Below are 15,810 nucleotides of genomic sequence, written 5' to 3' on the forward strand. Positions count from 1 at the left end.
ATCATTAGGTGTCGTGATGTGTTTAAACTCAGTTTCCTGTTCCACCAGTAGAGAATAAGCTCTAGTGGTGCGTGCTGTGCACTACATACAATGAGTTTAACAGAAAGGAGCACCTGTATTTATGATGGTATTTAAAAAAAATACCTTGGGGATTTCTAAATACCATGGTGTACTGTCCAAGCCTAATGTACAACACCCGCTTCATCTCTCAGTACAGGGTACATGGTTAGCCTAGCTTAGCATAAAGACTGGGAGCAGGGGGCTGGCCTACCTACATCAAAAAAGAAAAAAAATCCACCTTCCAACACCTCCAAAGGTATCTGATTTCCTTTTGCCCCTGCTGATTACATGAAAACAATCTTTGTTGAATCTTGCTGAATATGATACTTTCGGATAGTTTGCTCTAACTGTAACAGCTCTAAAGGAAATCAATGCTGATGTGAGTAAAAACGTTCCATTTCACCTGCAGTTTTACAGAGGAGAAAGCAGCAGGAGAGACTGCAGAGGTTCTTTAACTCAGCCAAACAACTGTTCACAGTCTCTGAAAATCACCAGGAGAGCCTGTAAAATCCCTGCAGAGCTGAACGAATCCCTCCAGCTGTTGTCATCGTCTCCAGATGGCAGAAAGAGAGAGAGGAGGAAAAAGGAAAAAGGAGGAGACAGCAGGTGATGAAATGCAATGCAACTCTCGGCTGTTCCCATCTGGGCTTTGACTTTGTGAACTTCGCCGTCCAGATGAAGAGATGTGGAGGATTCAGAGGGGAAGCTGCAGATATCTGTGTGTTTGCTTCCTTCATAAACTGTAAGTTTAGCCTCAAGCTGTGAACCGACCTTCATCCTCAGAAGAGATTCTGCAGACTGGCGACATCTTCACACACTGAAATATCCACTATTAATTCTTAATTTAGCCCTAAACACACACCAAAGACCTAAATTATCCAAGTGGTCTTTATGGACATAAATAAGAACCATAAACTGAGCTTGTTAACTGCAGTAAATATAAAGCGAGACAGGAGAGACAGTAATGGAAAAACACGTAGGCAGGAGGTCGTGGTGAATGAACTGCTGAACAAATCATCATGAACAAATCATGCTTGCTTCTTCTCTAACCCTAACAAAGTGTTCATTTTAACACAAACCACTACCTTTACCTCACACAAAGCAAGTCGTGTCGTTTTTGTGTCTCAACCTAAACAAACCTTAACCCAAATACTGTCACCTCATAAAGCGAATTAATTGATTTGAAACACACAGACAAATTAAGTCGTCATACTGATAGACCTGAGATCATAAAATGCTTAATGGAATTTCCAAGGACATGGCAACCCGATCTTCAGGAAAAATCTTGGCATTAACATTTTTTCAAACCACAAATACACTGGCTTTCTCTGCTATTATGTAGTGGATCCACTAAAACTTTATTCTTCTTTATGCTACAACAACGCTGTGGTTAACGTGGTTTGGTTAGGGCACAAAACCCACGTGGTCAGGGTTATGGAAAGATCATACTTTGGGTTAAAAGTAAAAATACTGCCTTTCACAGCATTATCCCAGCGGGAAATAGCAACAACCTAGTAACTCGTCAAAAAAACAAAACAAAAAAAAAGCTTTTCTTATGGCACTATCCCAGCAGGAAACACAGCAATGTCTCCATAAAAACAACCACTTTTTGCGACACTATTCTGGCAGGAAACGCAACGATGTGACAGTAATGAACAACTGCATTTCATTTCATGGCACTATGTTGGCAGGAACTGACCAATGTCTTGGTTAAAAAAAAAAAAAAAAGGTTTTCCTGGCACTATTCTGGCAGGAGACACTGAAATGTTTCAGTAAAAACAGCAATGTGTCGATAAAAAAAACTCTACATTTTCTAGCTATACAGCCAATGGAACGAGTCGCTAAAACACAACCAGTTTTGTTTTAGACACAGTACATATGAAATGTACAAATGAGACATAATTTCTGTTTGCAGAAACGTAAAACGCCACCATTTTCTCCTGGTGACTGGGCTGGGCATGGACAAACAGCATATTTTGTCTAATTCGGAAAGCTTGTTGTTTTTGGCAGCAGCCGTCAAAATACAACAAGTGCCTTACCGTCCACACAGGCGGGTCTGGCTCGTGTCGTGCCAGCGATCTGTCCCTTCCTGCAGGCACAGCGGGCCGTCTGTCGGGCGATGGTCCTCCTCGGCTGGCTGCTGTCCCGATCCAGGGTGACAATCTCACAGGTCCCCGCCGCCAGCTGACCTGAGCAAAGAATAAAAGTACATCATGTAGATAAATATTTCTACTGTTCTAATTTTGAGGACAATTTTTATATTCATTCAAAATATAATTTGTAATGTTTGCTATAATTTGCGCTTTTGTTCCGTTGCTGTTGATCAGTTTGCAGTGGCCTCAGTTTGAGAGTTGATAAATAGTTATTGATGGTGAATAATAATAAAGACTAGATGAGGATCTCTGTGGTCATGTGACTGTCATCAGCTGAATCACTGACTCGTGTTTGTGCTCCTCTGGATTTATTTCCTGTCTATGAATGAAAATAAAAGCATCTCTTCCCAGCAGCAGGTGTGTGACAGTATTGTTTTCATGCTGTTTTCTCCACACGGCAAAGTCTTCCGTTTTGATATTCCCCTCATTCGTGCCATGACTGGCAAACTGCTGCCATTTGAAACCAATTTACAGACAGACTGAGAGTTAAAATCACATCTCTGAAAATACAGAATTAGATTCAGTTCTCAAAATGATTATTGATGGAAAGAGGTTGATTCTGAGTTTGGGTGAATTATTAAACAGTTTTTCAGCCACTTCAGCCTCCATCAGCTGAAACATGACGATTAGAGGTTGCAATTCTCTCCTGAGATGAAAGTTTAAAAAGTGAGATAGAAATAAGTGTTCCTCTTCACTGCTGCTGCACCGCTGCACGAGCTTTAAAACAACACTTCAGAGTTTTGACTGATGGCTGCCGACAGTCTGAACTGACCCACAGCTGATTGTTTCCTGTCAGTCGGCTGACCCCGTCCTCATCCAACCTATCACAGAAATGATACCGCAGTAACCATAGAAACAAAATCCTGCTCTCTGATTGGCAGGCAGACATTTGTCAAGTGTTATATGTGTTCACCTCAAACACAGGTCTCTAAATCAGAGTTCAGGTTGTATTAAACTGCAGGTAATTAAAGCAACAGCGGGGATTTCACTAATTACACAATAAATTCACTCTTCTATGACCTTTAAGTCCCCTTTAGCAACATTTAAAACCGTCTTGAGGATAACTGAGCATCAGAAGGACGACTGGAACGCAGACCCACGCAGAGACCTTCAGAGGTGCAGGTGCTCAAAGTTAAAAAAGGGGCACATCAAACAGTGTTTTGCTACTGTAACAGACAGACATCAAAATCCAAGCAGCGGCTGGCTTAAACAGTAAATTCTATCATAAAAAATATTTTAAAAAACAGAAAAAGGACTAAAATACCACATGAAGAGCCCTGTCATGTGCGTCCAGTGTAGCCATTCATTATTGGGGAAAAACTGCCATTATTTTCTATTAAAATATTTATGTAAAAACAAATGACTTAAACATTATTAATGAAAATCGGTGTACGACATGAAACCAATTTTGTTCAAATGTGTTAGTCAGCATGAAGGTTTTGGGGTAAAAAAAAACACTTTTGTGTTCACTTTGTGAAAGTCAAAATCACTGATTTATGTTCTCAAAAGGGAAACGTTGCAGATTTACATACTGCTTTGTTTACACCGCAGTGTGAGCTGTTTGTGCAGGTGAATGGTGTATGGCCTCCCTCCGTGCTGCCCGGGGCTCCCCGCTCACCTGCCGGCGGGGCCCCGCGGATTCCCCGTCGTCCAGCGGACCTTTGCCGGCGGAGGAGCGGGGAGTCGGTGGCTGAAGGCGCAGGCAGCCCGGAGGACAGTGTCACGTTAACGCTGATGTTAATGTTACCTTGTGCTGCGTCAGCTCCGTGGACCTGTGCGACGCCGTAAACCTGCTGGTTTTACAACAGACAAAAACTGTACAGAGTTTTTGTGTCAACTTGACTCCAAAATTTTGGACACTTTCTGTCAATACTTCTGTCCCATCTCTTCTCTTCGATATCTTCTCTCTCCTCCGTCATTTTGCAGTCGTCTGTTTTGAGTATTTATTTTTGAAGTGGCGTCTTCACGTCACTTCGGTCTCGCGCTTAACAGCGTAAATGCGCTGTGCCACAGTGATAATCATCCGTGTCAAACACGGAGAGAAGAAGCTTTGATGCAGTCAGTTTGCATAATTGGGTTTTAGTTTCAGACCTAAATGCAGTGTCATAAAAGAACAATTAGCCTTCTTCTTCTTCTTCCTATTTTTAAGATTTTTTCAAAGACCAATTTAAGAGTTTTTGTTGCCAGTTAATGTATATTTTTTTCTATTCAGGAATTCAATGAATTTGAAGACTTTTTAAGATTCTGGGGAACCCTGCTTTGAAAATGGTAATTTTTGCCAATACACTTTATTACCTTTTAGGTTTGGGCAGTCGGCCTTCATACCTTCCTGAAATTTCACTGAGGTAGGCTATGGGCCTACTGTATATATATAAAGGCGTAAGTGTGCAGCGCCAAGTCTAATAAATATACTATAGAACCCGACAAAATATTAAGAAAATTATTATTCTCATACCCTATTTAACAGAGAAACACAACTGTACAGCTTTTGAATTCAACTTTCTCTCAGTCACTGAAGACTGACGAGGCTTTCCCTGTGAAGTTATCATAAATCACACGTCATTCAAACTCCAGTTTGTTAACCATCTGAGAAAATATTGGGGTGTGACCCTGTCGCATATCAGTATGTTTTATCACTATAATTTGAACTTGAAACCACTTTTTTTTAAAGCCAAAGTATGTGTAGTCTCTCATTTGAAAAGAACTAAAATAAAGGTGCAAATTTCCATTTGCATATGCTTACCAGTTGCATATGTTTTTCAATACAATAGATAAGCAAATGTACATAGTATGATAACCATAAATGTTCATACGATGGTATGCCTTGAAACTGAAATATCGCTGTAACCCAACTCGAGTGTCTTAAAAAAAGTTTGAAAAATTTCTTTGGACTTTTTTTGGAAGACTCACAGTATTGATAATAGAAATGTCCACTGTGCTCAGCTGAGGCTGAGGCTAAGTGACGGAGGGATGAGTGCTGGGTGAATCAGAGGGGACAGAAGCTGTATTTGGTCACTGTGGTGATGGCAGAAACCCCTCCTGCATGCTGATGAACTGTCATCAATAGAGCCATGGAGCATCCCCCCTCTTCAGAAAGGACCAGGACCTCAGAGTCAGGAGAACAGAGGGAGCAGTTCTTTAGAAAGACGGAGGGCAGTGGGGTCAGAGCAGGAACAACAGCCAACAACAGCAGCAGCTCATTTAGTCTTTCTGAGAAGCACTAACTACTAAAAAGGTTCAATAGACTTCCATGAAGCAGTGATACAGACAGGGACCCTTGAGGGATCACAACAACCCGCGAGGTGAGGGTCACATGATCAATGGAGGCAGCTTATCAAGTTCATAAGTAAAAGTAAAAAAGTATTACCATTAAAATATAAGTCAAGTACAAAAAGTAAAAGTTAAATTATGCAGAATGGCACACTTTAGAACCAAATATATTCTGTTACTAGATTATAATTCATGGTGCATAATGTGTTATTCAATTTAATGTTGTGGGGCCAATTTTAATTCCTTTATGTATTGCTGGATAGTCTTAACCTCTAAATTATATATCAGATTTTTTAAATTTCATTTATATTTTGCATTAAAATGTAAATCTGCAAAGTGACTGAAGATATCAAATAGACTTAGTGGGGTGAAAGTATGATAATTACCTTTAAGATAATAATAATAATAATAAAAAACTTTATCTTTCATAGCACTAACACTGTTACGGTGTACTTAACAGAATAAAATAAAATAGGATGAACCCTGCTATTTCTAAAAAATGCAAAATAAAAATAACAAAAATAATAGTTGGCTAAGACCAGATAAAACAGAGATTTTAAAATATTTCTGAGGAGACATGCTTTTTCTTGGTTATCTTGCGTTTAAGGTGAAATGTAAGAGATCCTCTCTTGACAAAAGCTTTGTAAGGGAATTGTTGAGTATAAATTGTTATTTTATAGTTTTAAAGGCCACTCTTTCCCTCATCTTTGTTTTTTTACTCTTTTCTGTCATTCCTGCAGCTGTAGCTGTCTGAAGTCGTGACTGTCAGAGTGAAAAGCTTCAGCCTGAAACACAATGCAGCGTCAGGTTTTGATGTGGCGAGTAGCGTTTCCCTGTAAGCAGCGTTTTTGTAAAACATTAATGAAGACCTTTGTTGTTGTTTCTATCAGATCAGCGTCATCGATGTTGTCCGTCAGCTGAGTTATCATTCAGGAGGATTAATGTCTGTGTGAGGACGAGAATAATTTCCTGCCAAAACACACAAGCTCTTCCACTGCTACAGGAAAATGACATGACAAAATTTAAAAAAACATCGTATAGCCAATAATATTACTGGAGTTATACTGCTGTATGACTGTGAGCTCCAGTTTAAAGGATTCACGTAGTAGTAACTAGTTATGTTTCATAAAAAACAGATTTAACAGACTGATGTTTTTTTTTAAACAAAGGTGGAATGTAACTAAGTACATTGGCTCAAATACTGTAGTTAAATACCATACAATTTTGAGGTGTTTGTACTTGATTTGAGTATGTCCATTTATCCACATTATCTTGGAGAGAAATATTGTAGCTCCACTATATTTGTGTCACAGCTTCAGTGATTTTTCAGATTTGTAGATTAAATAGCCAACAGGATACAAAGGAATTAAAATGAGCACTACCTTAAATGTCTACAGCAGTACAATGCAGCATACATATTAATGCTGCAGGAATATTAATCCAAAAACATCAGATAGAATAGGAGAACACTGTTTTACTTTGCGTTGAATACTTTTACTTTAAGCACTTAAAGTACGTTTTGCTGACAATACATAGTATTACTAAAGTATGGCTTTAGTGTAGTATTCGTACTTCCACCACATTAAAGGATTTTATTACTTCCACCACCTCTGCTCTTAAAAACACTAACACTGTTGAGATCTCTGTGTTGAGACTCTCCGCTGTTTTAATGAAGCTCATAATTACATCTGACAGCGTGCATTAACACGACTTCTGCTCTCTGTCTGATGTGTTCTCCCCCTCCTCCTCTTAGCCTGGAGGCTGCATGTAAGCTAATAAACTCCCTCATCTCTGTCTGAGAGCTGCTGTGATGATGGTTATCATCTCCTCCGGCTCTCTGTATGAATACAGATAGAGCTCTGTGAGCTCAGCACTTAATATACGTTGATGTTTAAAGGGTTACAGGTCACAAAGGAAAGTCTTGGAATTTCATATCTGATGGCCGGGGACACAGCGTTTCCCTGGCCATCAGATATGAACATTCACTCCACTAAGTGTTATCATATCATATTGCATAACTGTATATAAGACGACAATGTATCCTTATGCCACTGTTTGAATGAAATGTAAAAAAAAGTTAGCAGCACACAGACGGTGTTGTCATGTTAAGTACTTAACATAAAGTCAAACAGGTTTGGTTTACAAAAATGTAGTTGCATAAGTAAGGTTTATAAAAGTAAGGTAGGTTTTAGAAAGTAAAAGTATATTATTTAAGATTAGAAAAAGGAACATGGTTTGACATTGTTGCATAATGTACTAAATTAAAAGTCACTTAGGTGTGGTTAAGGAAAGTCAAGTCTCATAGGCTGGATTTAGGATTGTTAAATTACATAGGCCACAGTTAGAAAAACAAATATGTTGACAACATACATACCTTAAAAAAAACTAAAAGCTCACTTGGTTTCGCATGGAATACAAACACTGGTCTGGAAAGTCCTGTATTTGTTTGACCCATCCACCATGCTGCCGACTTCTGCTCTTTATACTACTTTCTACATCACTCCCGTCAGTAAGTTGGTCATGTCATTGCAGTCTTCCCTATTACGTGGGTAATACACAAATTCTAGTGCAATAATTTTTGTAGGTATATGTACAAACAGTGCATGAGAACAGCCATCATGACATCAACCATTGATTTGTGGACTACCATATTACAGACCTCAACTTCTGCACTTTGATCAATGCCATCTTGGTATGTTTGAACCAGAAGTGATCATAGTATTTAGACAAGAGGGTGGGGCTGTTGAGGAGTGAGGGGTGAATCTGATTGAGAACCCAAAATGACAAACCCCTGTTTAATCAAGTGAAAAGTGGGGTTATTTTTTCAGACTTCTTAACAATCAGACTTTGTTTTGCAGCAAGTGGAATCAACACCTGCTGGTCATTAGAAATAATTACAAGTTTAAGGCACTTCAGCATTGGCTTAAGTTTTCAGACCAGGAAAGATGGTGACCTTGGTTAAAGATTTGAAAAGTCAACAATGACTTGAAGCATGAGACATCCGTACTTTATCAAAAAATAACAAGACATTCAACATTTTGGTACATAGGGTTATTCACTCTCTTGTGAAGAATTAGATGAGAAGATTGATAACATTATGACGTTTCTCATGCATTCCACTGCTGTCATTAAGTCACCAAACATCTAGAACCAAAGATTTGGGTGTGACGAGCCTTTAAAGTGAAGTCAATAAAAAAAAGATAAAAGTTCAAATCAAGAGGATCAGTATTACAGTTCCACTTTTCTCTTTCAACGACCCTAAGCCCTTGGAGCTACTGAGGGCCAAGAAGCCCCAGAGCTTTCTACAATAATTGGGATTCAGTCTGCATGTAGATGATGTAAGAGACACTGCTCAGGAACAGGTATCCCATAGTAACCAGAGATAGCAGCAGAGGCAGCGGCGGTGGGCCTCTGTTTGCTCATTAGCTGCAGCTCGTCACCAGCCTTCTTTAACTCTCCATCTGCTGCAACACACCAGAGGGAAACTGTTATTGTCTCGTCTCTATTGGTATGAGCAGAGGATGCTGGGAGAAGACGAGTGAACAGGGTGTTCACTGTAAACATGATTAAAGAGACAGCGGCATTCATTGAAATGGTCAGAAAACAAAAGATGGAGAAAATGAAGGAAATCTGACAACTGAGGCTCTTCTTGAAATAAAGCCAAAAAGAGATTTAGGAAGGTCACAGGAATTAACTGATAAGAATTTGGTTGTCAAAAGTGTTGGCGAGTGTTAGTTATATGTAATGATTGTGACAATAATGTCATTGCTTTTTTTTTTAAAGATATTTTTTAGGGTGTTTTTGCCTTTAATTGATATCACAGCAGTCCTATCAATCAGGACAGTGTGAAAGGGGGAGAGAGAGAGGGGATGACATTCAGCAAAGGGCCAAGGCTGGACTCAAACCCTCGGCCACAGCCTCTGAACATGGGGCGCCCGCTCTATCCACCTAGCCACCGACACCCTGATAATGTCATTACTGAAGTTGTGTCTGCACCTCACTGTGTTCTTTGTTTAGTTTACAGTTTTATGTATTCATGTCCAGTTTAAAACCAGTCCTACCACGGTAAGCTCGGAGCTCATTTGCAGCCAAAGTCCCTGAACAGAACGTGCAACATATTAAAAATAAAGTGGTGTAATAAAAAGTAATGTGATGTATTAAGTAGTATTAAAATTTAATGATAGCACTGAAGGTTGTGAGGACATGAGTGTGTGTCATAAACTTCAAACTTTTCTTTAAAAAATGAATAACCTGTTCCAACTACTGAGATAAAAAAAACCTCTGGACAGAATAAAGTCAAGATAAAGTCAAAAAATAAATGCCATTAATATTACAGCGAACGCACCTGCATCTATTTACTTCAGCTTTCTTGTACAGCCATATTGTTCTTTATTTCTATTGTCTGTTACCTGCCAAGGGACTACGAATGTAAATTAGCATTCCTGCTAAGTTCGGCATATTTACATTTGTATTTTATACTAATGTTCATTAATATGCTGTGACCCTTTTAAATAAATGGTAAATAAATAAAGGTTATAATATTAATCTTTTTAATTCAACATTGACAACCAGGTGTTCTTGACAAAACTGTTAACTGTTAGCTTTACTTGTGAGTCACATGAGATGAGTTGTTTTTTGACACATAAAAATAACTAAAGGTCCACATAAGAGTACTGTAGTGACCCGAAAGTGGCACCGAAAGAGATTGCATTGTTTAGACAGCGCTGTGTGTCCAGCAGGAAACACTGGGTATTTCAGACAAAACATGATCCTTTCCTAACTATATCCAAGTAGTTTTAGTGTCTTAACCTAACTACACCTTCAAAATTTCGACTAAAACATTCAAAGTATATGCACAAATGTAACAAACACGTGGTTTGCATAGACATATAATACAAACAGTTTTTCTTCTGATTGGGTTGGTACCTGAGGTCCACAAGATCAAAAGTTCAAACGCAGGGTTCAATTGCAAAAACATATGTGTGTGGGTGGGTGGGTGTTTTATGTATTTTCCTAAATCATTTTTTGTGTAATACAAGGAACATTAGTCAAACTGGTGCAGAATGGCTTTAATCTGTTTTTTGTGAATGAACTTCTTCACATTAACTTTTTCTGAATGTGAAAATGTTTGTCCATCAGCTAAGAACACATGTAATACTACACATGTTTCAGCTTCCTGCCAGAAGTCAGATTTGGTGTTAAGTTCAGTTCAGCTCCAAACTTTAGTTTGGAAAATGCAGTTTTTCCAGTGGCAGTAAAATCTTTATTACCTTCATAAAGAAAACTGTCCACACAGATAATGTCTTATTCAATTTTTTATATCTTGTATAACTTTATTATTATTCCTTTTTCACAGCAGTAATCTAAGTGTGATGACTTCCTGCCTGCAGGGATTGATGTGTGCAGTAAAACTCTTATTCGACTCGGCTGAATGAATCAACATAAAGTCTCGGAACAGCTCGCTCACATTACAGCAGAATAATGAAATTACAGCACGTTGTTTTCTCTGCTCAGACTGTTGTTTCCTCAATCACAGCTGACGTGTAATCTATTCCTGAACGAGAGGAAGGGTGCTACACCGACATCTAGTTGATATTAGTTTTTATTATCCATCATCCTTTTTTTAAAATCCCCTGCAAATTGAAAATAAGAACAACAATCACCGAGTAGGGAAACTGGAGTCACCGTGTTTGTCCTGAGAGGGAAGACAAAGGAATAATGATGAGGCTAAAATTGGTTTTGATGCAACGCCGTAACGGTTTGCTGATCCTCTGATGATGGTTAATGAGTCTCTGCAGCACGACACAAATCCAACACAAAGTCTCTGAAGCTGTTTGGAAACAGAAACCGTTGCAGAGGACTTCAATACGAGTCAAGGTCACTACTGTTGGGCGTGTTTTAACAAGATGACTGAGAGCAGCTTTCAAACAGGAAGTGACACTGAGACAGAGAGGTCAAAGATCAGACTGTGCTTCTTGTATTGATGATTCTGCCTCCTCCTCCTCCTCCTCCTCCTCCTCCTCCAGCCCGTAACCCTGAAATCAGTTAAGGTCCACCATCATAGAGGATGTTTCTCAGAGGAGACAGGGACTAACGGATTAAGTTTTAAACAGACCAGCAACATGGTGTTTATCAGAGGTTTGGACTTCAGTCATGGGACTTGGATTCAAGTCGGACTCAATTCACAAATTTGATGATTTTAGACCTGACTTGACATAATTTAAAAAAAGGCTAGCAAATTGACATAGATTTTAATACCAACTTCACTTTGACTCAAGCATTTTGGTTTGGAATACTTTATACCTTCCCCCAAGTCCAAAGATTAAATAGTATGTTATTTAAAAAGTATGCCACAAAACAGTTGATTTCCCTTCATTTCCTGAATCATCTAATGTTAACACTAATAATAACCAGCGAGTCACTACTTAATTCCCCAGATCCACTCTGATTGAACCAATCCAGCAGCATCCAGTCAAGCTGCAGATGAGAAACGTGAAGAATTGTAAGTTTTGCATGCAAACTGTAAATGGTGGTCAGCAAAATACAAACTGGATCTGAGTGCAAAGCCTTAGATTTACTTGTAACTTGGAGAACAATGATTATTTTTGTTGTTGTTGTTGTTGTTGTTGTTGTTGTTGTTGTTGTTGTTGTTGGTGTTGTTGTTGTTGTTGTTGTTATTCAATTATAATAATGAATTCTGTATTATATTTTCTCCTGTTAAAGGACAATTTCAAGATTTACTGATGTTTATGGTAAAGGTATGTTTCACAATACAAAGCTAGAATCATGTAGCAACACGGTGATTTATTAAAAGGAGTTTAATCTATATTGTAAAAACATTTTTCCATGACAACTTTCAGCCAGACTTTATTGTTTGTCGCTGTGAGAGTCTTATTGTGAAGTCTGTCAGTGTCACAGCAGTTAATCATCTTGTTTTTGTCTCGGTGAGCTGAGGGGCTGAGGACAGTGTGATTTAAATTTTAAAAAGAGCCTCACTTTCATGCTCACTGTTGAATCACACGCAGACGTTCCTCCTCCAGATGAATTTATTCAAATCCAATTACACCCTCTGCAGCTTTTTGCTCCGTTAATTTCTGTTTGTGTTTTGCTTTGTTTTTTTTCCTCTCAGCTGCTGATTTTTTCTTTCATTCAGTGTGTTCATAATTCCCATGAATATGTGCTCGACTTAATGGAGCATTGAGAATTAATTTGGACTCTGCAGGCTCCTTAGGTAAGCTTTTCTACACCACAGGCACAACAGTGTATCTGCTGCATAATAGGCTTGTTTCCAGGACCTAAATGAGCTTTATGAACAGGCAGAGAGAAAGAAAAGAGAAATACAGTAAACAGAGAGCATGGAGGAATGAAATTTAGTCTGCGGTTTGTGCTCATTAAAGTTTTTCACACTGAGATGACCAGTGAAGAAGAGACACCAGCAGACACTAACTCCAAAAACAGGTTCGTTAGGGTCTTTAAAAGGGACTTTAAATGTATTTCTCAGTACATGCCAGCAGGTGTAACATTACCAAAAATATGATGCTGCAAACCAGTCAAGTGGCATTTACAGTTTACATCCATGTCTGTGAAAACATGCATGCTTCACACGCGTCTTCCCTCCGGCAGCACAGAAGATCTATGTAATCAGCACAGTTTCAAGGTAGACACTCGAAATGCCAGTGGTGCCACATCAACATGAGATGCGGCAAGACCACGTCCTGTTAAAAAGCTGCCGGTAACAATGTAGTATAAGGAGTGCAAGGGCATCCATAGGCAGGGTGGGAGGGGCGATGGATGAGTCCAACAAACCCTAGACTTCCATGAATCTGGTGTTCGCTTCCCGTCTGAATGTAATGTTAATCCTAACCATCGGTGCATGTGCGTTTGTTGGCATCCCGGCGTTGGTTACCATGTGCTGTTGTTGCCTAAACATAACCACGTGCAGTCTAATCCCACCATTTGCTTGTGTTGACATCACAGTAGCAACATCCCGAAATTTAAAGGGCAGACACAGAGGATACCTAAAACGGCAATATATAGACAGGAAAGTCCACTGCAAAGTGGCAATATGTGATGACTTGGAATGGGAACATGTGGGGGTGGGTTGCCTTTTCTTTACCAAGGACCAAACCAGACCCTCGCAGACAAGCGTACACTGCTTATTGAAGCCACATGATAAAAAAACATCCTGTGTATCCCTAACTTGCTTAATGGCACAGGCTTCCTAAATAGGAACAAACAAAGTGGCGCAGACTGAGCCACACAACACTATTCCAGCAAATAAGGAACTGGCGGTGTTCTTGCTTGTGCACAGGACAGGAGAAAGGCTGTAGGAGCGAGAGGGACATTAAATCTAGCACACAATAACAAACCAAACTCCATATTGACAATCTTTCTCCAGAATTACTGATTTCATCTTTAAGTAAAGGGTCTGAATACTTCCTTCAACACTGGCATGCAGGCATAAAAAAAAACATATCCAGATAGGTTGCGGCTGCTGAGGTGCAAAGCGTCAAACAGGCAGAACAGATGGCTGGGAAGACAGAGCGGAAGCACAAAAGACAATCTGGCAAAGAGTGGGATGGGACTGGGCTGGTGTGTTTATACTGCAGGGCTGATGGTGGAAGAAGGAACAGGTGTGCAGGTGGACGGGTGATTCAGGTGATGATGGGGGATGTTCAGAGGGAGGGATCTGAAATGAGAGGAGAATTGGAACGTGGCAGGGAAAACAACTCACTAAGTATCAGGTCATTTCTAATGCTTTCAGTAAAGTATTACAGAGACTGTTTTGCCTTTTAGACTTGAAACAATTGGTTGATTCATTGATTAATCACTTGGCCAAAAATGTATCACCAGCTATTTCAAAACTGATTTTTTTATTTTTATTTTTTATTTTCTGACGTCAGCTTCTTTATGATGTGCTGTTTAACATAACTATAAAACAAGATATTTGGAACTGGGATGGATATTTTTCTTGAGTGTCTGACATTTTATAGAGTAAACCATTTATGAATATGTAAAAAATATATTTATGTTCATATTGATTAACCCTTTTAAACCCCAGCAAATTGACTGTATTTCTTTCAAAATCACGGGAATAAGGCTATGAGCTACTTAACATGAAATGGCCCAAATTATAGTAAGAAATCTGCAAAAAGTTACAAGAAAATTACCTGAAAATAAGCAAAGGAAATAAAAGAGAAAAAAAGAAAGGACAAAACAAACAGATAAAAATGTCCAGAAAAAAAGTGAACATAAAGTGTTTTTGTATTGTTTTTTCCTGTGACATAGCTTTACATATATAATAATTATAGTTTTAAAGACATTTTTCATAGTAAGGGAGAGTCAGGTAGAGAGAGAGCTAGAGTCATAGTGTTTCCTCTTTGTAGACTATCATCTGGTTTTAATCGGTCTGGATTTTTCCAGAAAAAAATAGCGGACCTGCGCTGGAGCTCAGTCCTCCTCCTGAGCGCCACAGCCCGGCCAAACGGCCCAGTCCGGCCTGGTCGAAAGCTTGTGCTCATTTAGCTGTTTTGCTGCTACTGCTAATCTCTTCTCTATCTCCCGCCTTTTGTCAGCATGTCATCCACTGCTCACGCGCACACGGGACGACAGGTGCGCAAAACACGCATGCACACGCGCGCACACATGTAGGCTAGATTTTATCTCTGCTCTATCGTTAGAGCATTAAAATAATCAGAATTTAAAAAAAATAAATAAAAGAAAAAAACACCCTTTCTGTGACCTGTTGAGGCACTCTGGATACTCACTTGACCTCACACACGCGCGCGCACACACACACACACACACACACACAAAGTCTGTGACCGGACTACAGAGCTGTACCTTCTCTGAGGATGTGGTTGTGGAGCAGCAGGAGGAGCAGGAAGCAGACCGCAGCGGCAGTCAGAGCCCAGGCCAGCCGGAGGAGCTGCATGAGGGAGAGCCGCGAGCCGCACGGGGATCCAAAAAGTCCAAACTGTGATTATCCGCAGGCGGGTGCCTCCTCACTGCGCCACATCCATCTCGGTTCGACCCAGAGGAGGATGGAGAGCAGAGACGGCTGGCATCTCTGGGATATAAAACCACACACGAGCCTGAAGTGACAAATCCACAGTGGAGGAGATTTTTAAGCAGCTGTGAGGTTTTTGTTTTCCCACTCCTGGAGAAGCTGCCGGGGTCCTCGACGCGTTCCCCGGCGCGTCACGGTGCGCAGCAGCGGCCAGCGGCAGCAGATGCCCTTCGGGATCCCCTTCACTTCAGCATGTTCATCAAAATACAAGATCTGCTCCGGGTGTGAAGTTTTCCAATTCTCCACCTCCAACTTACA

At 39.8% G+C, this 15,810-nt stretch overlaps 1 protein-coding gene across 1 annotated transcript in view; it reads right to left on the minus strand.

Annotated features, from left to right (window-relative positions):
* The window catches only part of LOC121950145 (chemokine-like protein TAFA-5), a 30,783-nt gene extending 15,366 nt beyond the window's left edge, over positions 1-15,417 (minus strand). The window contains exons 1-2 of the mRNA XM_042496063.1: positions 15,327-15,417; positions 2,100-2,249 (exon numbers count right to left, since the gene is read on the minus strand). Coding sequence (XP_042351997.1) covers positions 2,100-2,249; positions 15,327-15,417 — 241 coding nt within the window. The remainder of the gene's footprint in view (positions 1-2,099; positions 2,250-15,326) is intronic.
* Positions 15,418-15,810: the final 393 nt, after the last annotated feature.

Source organism: Plectropomus leopardus, chromosome 11 (genome assembly GCF_008729295.1).
Source record: "Plectropomus leopardus isolate mb chromosome 11, YSFRI_Pleo_2.0, whole genome shotgun sequence".
NCBI classification, from domain to species: domain Eukaryota; kingdom Metazoa; phylum Chordata; class Actinopteri; order Perciformes; family Serranidae; genus Plectropomus; species Plectropomus leopardus.